This window comes from Nicotiana attenuata, chromosome 6, assembly GCF_001879085.1.
Source record: "Nicotiana attenuata strain UT chromosome 6, NIATTr2, whole genome shotgun sequence".
NCBI classification, from domain to species: Eukaryota; Viridiplantae; Streptophyta; class Magnoliopsida; order Solanales; family Solanaceae; genus Nicotiana; species Nicotiana attenuata.
In genome coordinates, this window is record NC_031994.1 from 25897652 (window position 1) to 25900797 (window position 3146).

At 46.4% G+C, this 3146-nt stretch overlaps 2 protein-coding genes across 2 annotated transcripts; both read left to right on the forward strand.

Moving 5' to 3' along the window:
* Positions 982-1332, forward strand: LOC109227707. Its single transcript, XM_019392904.1, has one exon. It carries the CDS (start codon positions 982-984, stop codon positions 1330-1332), a length of 351 nt encoding a protein of 116 aa, XP_019248449.1.
* Positions 1730-2549, forward strand: LOC109227708. The gene is made up of 4 exons (XM_019392905.1): positions 1730-1869; positions 2069-2161; positions 2219-2310; positions 2431-2549. The coding sequence occupies exons 1-4, from the start codon at positions 1730-1732 to the stop codon at positions 2547-2549; spliced, it is 444 nt and encodes a 147-aa protein (XP_019248450.1).

A 3146-nucleotide genomic window follows, 5' to 3' on the forward strand; every position in this document is an offset into this window, starting at 1 on the left:
AAACCTTAACGTACAAAAATGTGGGATGTAACATCTCAATTCCGAGATCTCATCAATTTGTTTACGGCATATTTTCATGTACGAAAATATGCGTTATGACAGCGTAAGCCCTCCCCCCACCCACTATCTTTCCCCTTGCCTTTTCTCTTTGTTTCCTCTTTCTTTTTATTTCTTTGATACTGCTGGGGTTTCACCAGTGGTAGTGGTGATAGCCTCCCCCTCCCCCACCCCCTTATTTTTGGGTCCATGGAGTTTTGCGTGTATTTCAGGTTAGGGTCGGTGGCTATTGGCGACGAGCGGGACGTGCGTGTGCAAATAGTGGAGAGCAGCCCGAGCGAGTGTCAGCAAGGGGTGGTGGGAGTTAGATGTGAACGTTCCAAGTGTCGCAACACCATCATGTACACCAAGACAATTCTCAGGTGCTACTCGCGGGAGTTGGTACCTCCCATTTTCCTATTTCCTTCTTTGCCTTAGTTAAATTGTTTCCAATTTAGTTCGCATTAGATTAATCATCATATGACAGTGCCTGTAGTTACAACTTGTCTTCTTCTAGTTTGGTCTGTGTGTGTTAGTAATTTTCTTAGTTTGTTATAGGTATAGTGGCTCTAGTTTGGGATGGTAGAGTAAGGTCATGTCCTCAGGGGGAGAGGGGAGGTGGGGCAGGGGTCGTGGGTGGGTCGGGAGGTAAGGGAGGTAAGGGAACAAGGGAGCCTATATGTTGAGAATTGGGTCATGTAACATATGAACATTGACGGGTAAGTTTATAGAGTTGGAAAAGATCCTCCAGAAGAGGAGGGTCAATATAGCATATGTCCAGGAAACCAGATGGGTGGGATCGAAGGCAATGACGCAGACGGGTATAATCTTTGGCGCTTTGGAGTCTGAAAGGGTAAGAATGGAGTGGATATCTTGGTGGATAGGGATCTTAGAGAGTCTGTGATTAAGGTTACACGGGTGAATGATAGATTAATGACTATTAAAATGGTGGTTAGAAAGTGCAGCCTAAACATCGTTAGCGCTTACGCGCTGCATGAGGGCCTAGATAAAGAGGTTAAAAGGCGCTTCTGGGAGGGGTTAGATAAGATTGTGCGTAATGTTCTGCCTGCTAAGAGGCTATTTATAGGAGGGGATTTCAATGGTCATGTTGGGTCGACCATAGGTGGTTATGGCGAGGTGCAAGGCGACTTCGATTTTGGGAAGAGGAACAAAGGCGGTACCTCGCTGTTGGATTTTGCTAAGGCTTTTAAGTTGGTGATTACAAACTCTAGTTTTCCAAAGAGGGAGGAACATTTGGTTAGCAGAGGGCTAGGCAAGGATTTTAAGGTTTTCTAGGGTAAGATCCTCGCGATGCATCATAGGCTCTTGGTGATAGATGCCGATATTATATTAAAGAGGAAGAAAAAGTTTGTCTGGGGTTGATCGAGAATCAGGTGGGGAGCCTTGACTAAGGATAAAGCACAGGAGTTGGAAGGGCAGCTATAGGCTATGGGAGCCTGGAGGAGCAGTGGGGACACGAGCATTATGTGGTCGACGACGGCAATTTGTATAAGGGAGGCTGTGAGAGTGTTGTTAGGGGTCTCGACGGGCTACTCTAGCGGGCACAAAGGTGACTGGTGGTGGAAGTGGTCCAAGGTAAAGTGGAAGCACAGAAGGCGGTGTACCTGAAGTTAGTAGGAGCACAAGTGAGGAGGAGAGGAGAGCGTGCTTGGAGAGCTATAATGTAGCTATGATGGAAACTAAGCTGGCTGTCACGGAGGCTGCGACTGCAGATTTTGGTCGTATGCACGAGGAATTGGGGGATAAGGGTGGGAGAAGAAGTTATTCCGGCTGGCCAAGGCGTGGGAGTGGAAGGCGAGGGCTTTATACCAAGTGAGGTGCATCAAAAATGAGGACGGTAGAGTATTGATGGGAGAGTCCCAGATTAAGAGGAGATGGTAGACTTACTTTCCCGGACTAAGTGGAGATAGTAGACTTACTTTCATAAACTTCTAAATGATGAAGGGGATAGGGATATTGTGCTAGGTGAAATTTAACATTCCGACAGTCACCGTGACTTTTGGTAATGTAGGGGAATTAAGGTTGACGAGGTCATGGGATCTATGCATAAGATGAGTAGGGGCAGAGCTACCGGGCCTGACGAGATTCCGATTGAATTTTGGAGGTGTGTGGGAAGAGTAGGCTTGGAGTGGCTGACTGGGTTGTTTAATGTTATTTTTAGGATGAAGAGGATGTCGGATGAGTGGAGGAGGAGTACGGTGGTTCCGTTGTATAAGAACAAAGGTGATATCCAGAGTTGTAACAACTATACGGGTATCAAATTACTAAGTCATACCATGAAAGTTTGGGAGAGGGTGGTTGATGTGAGGGTGAGGAAGATGGTGTCTATATTCGACAACTAGTTTGGGTTCATTCTGGGTCATTCCACTACAGAAGCTATCCACCTTATTAGGATGTTGGTTGAACAGTACAGGAAGAGGAAGAAGGATCTGCACATGGTGTCTATTGATCTGGAGAAAGCATATGACAAGGTTCCTAGAGTGGTTGTCTAGAGATGCTTGGAGGCAAAAGATGTCTTAGTTGCCTTCATTAGGGCGATTAAGGACATGTATGAAGGATCTAAGACTCAGGTTAGGGCAGTAGGAGGCAACTCAGAGCATTTTCCAATTGTTATGAGGTTACACCAAGGTTCTGTGCTCAGCCCACTCTTATTTGCCCTGGTGATGGACGCATTAACACACCATATTCAAGGGAAGGTGCCATTGTGTATGTTATTTACTGAAGACATTATTCTGATTGATGATACGCGAGCCGGTGTTAACGAGAGGCTAGAGGTTATAAGACAGGCACTCGAGTCTAAGGGTTTCAAGCTGAGCAGGACTAAGACGAAATTCTAGGAGTTCAAGTCCAGTGCCGAGTTAAGGGAAGCGGGCATGGATGTGAGGTTTGAATCATAGGCCATCCCAAGTAGAGGTAGTTTCAAGTACCCTAAGTCAGTTATCCAGGGGGTGGCCAGATCGACAAGGATGTCACACGCTGTATTGGGTGGGGTGGATGAAGTAGAGATTAGCATCTGGTGTCCTGTGTGACAAGAGAGTGCCACCGATACTCAAAGGTACGTTTTATAGATTGGTGGTTAGACCGGCCAT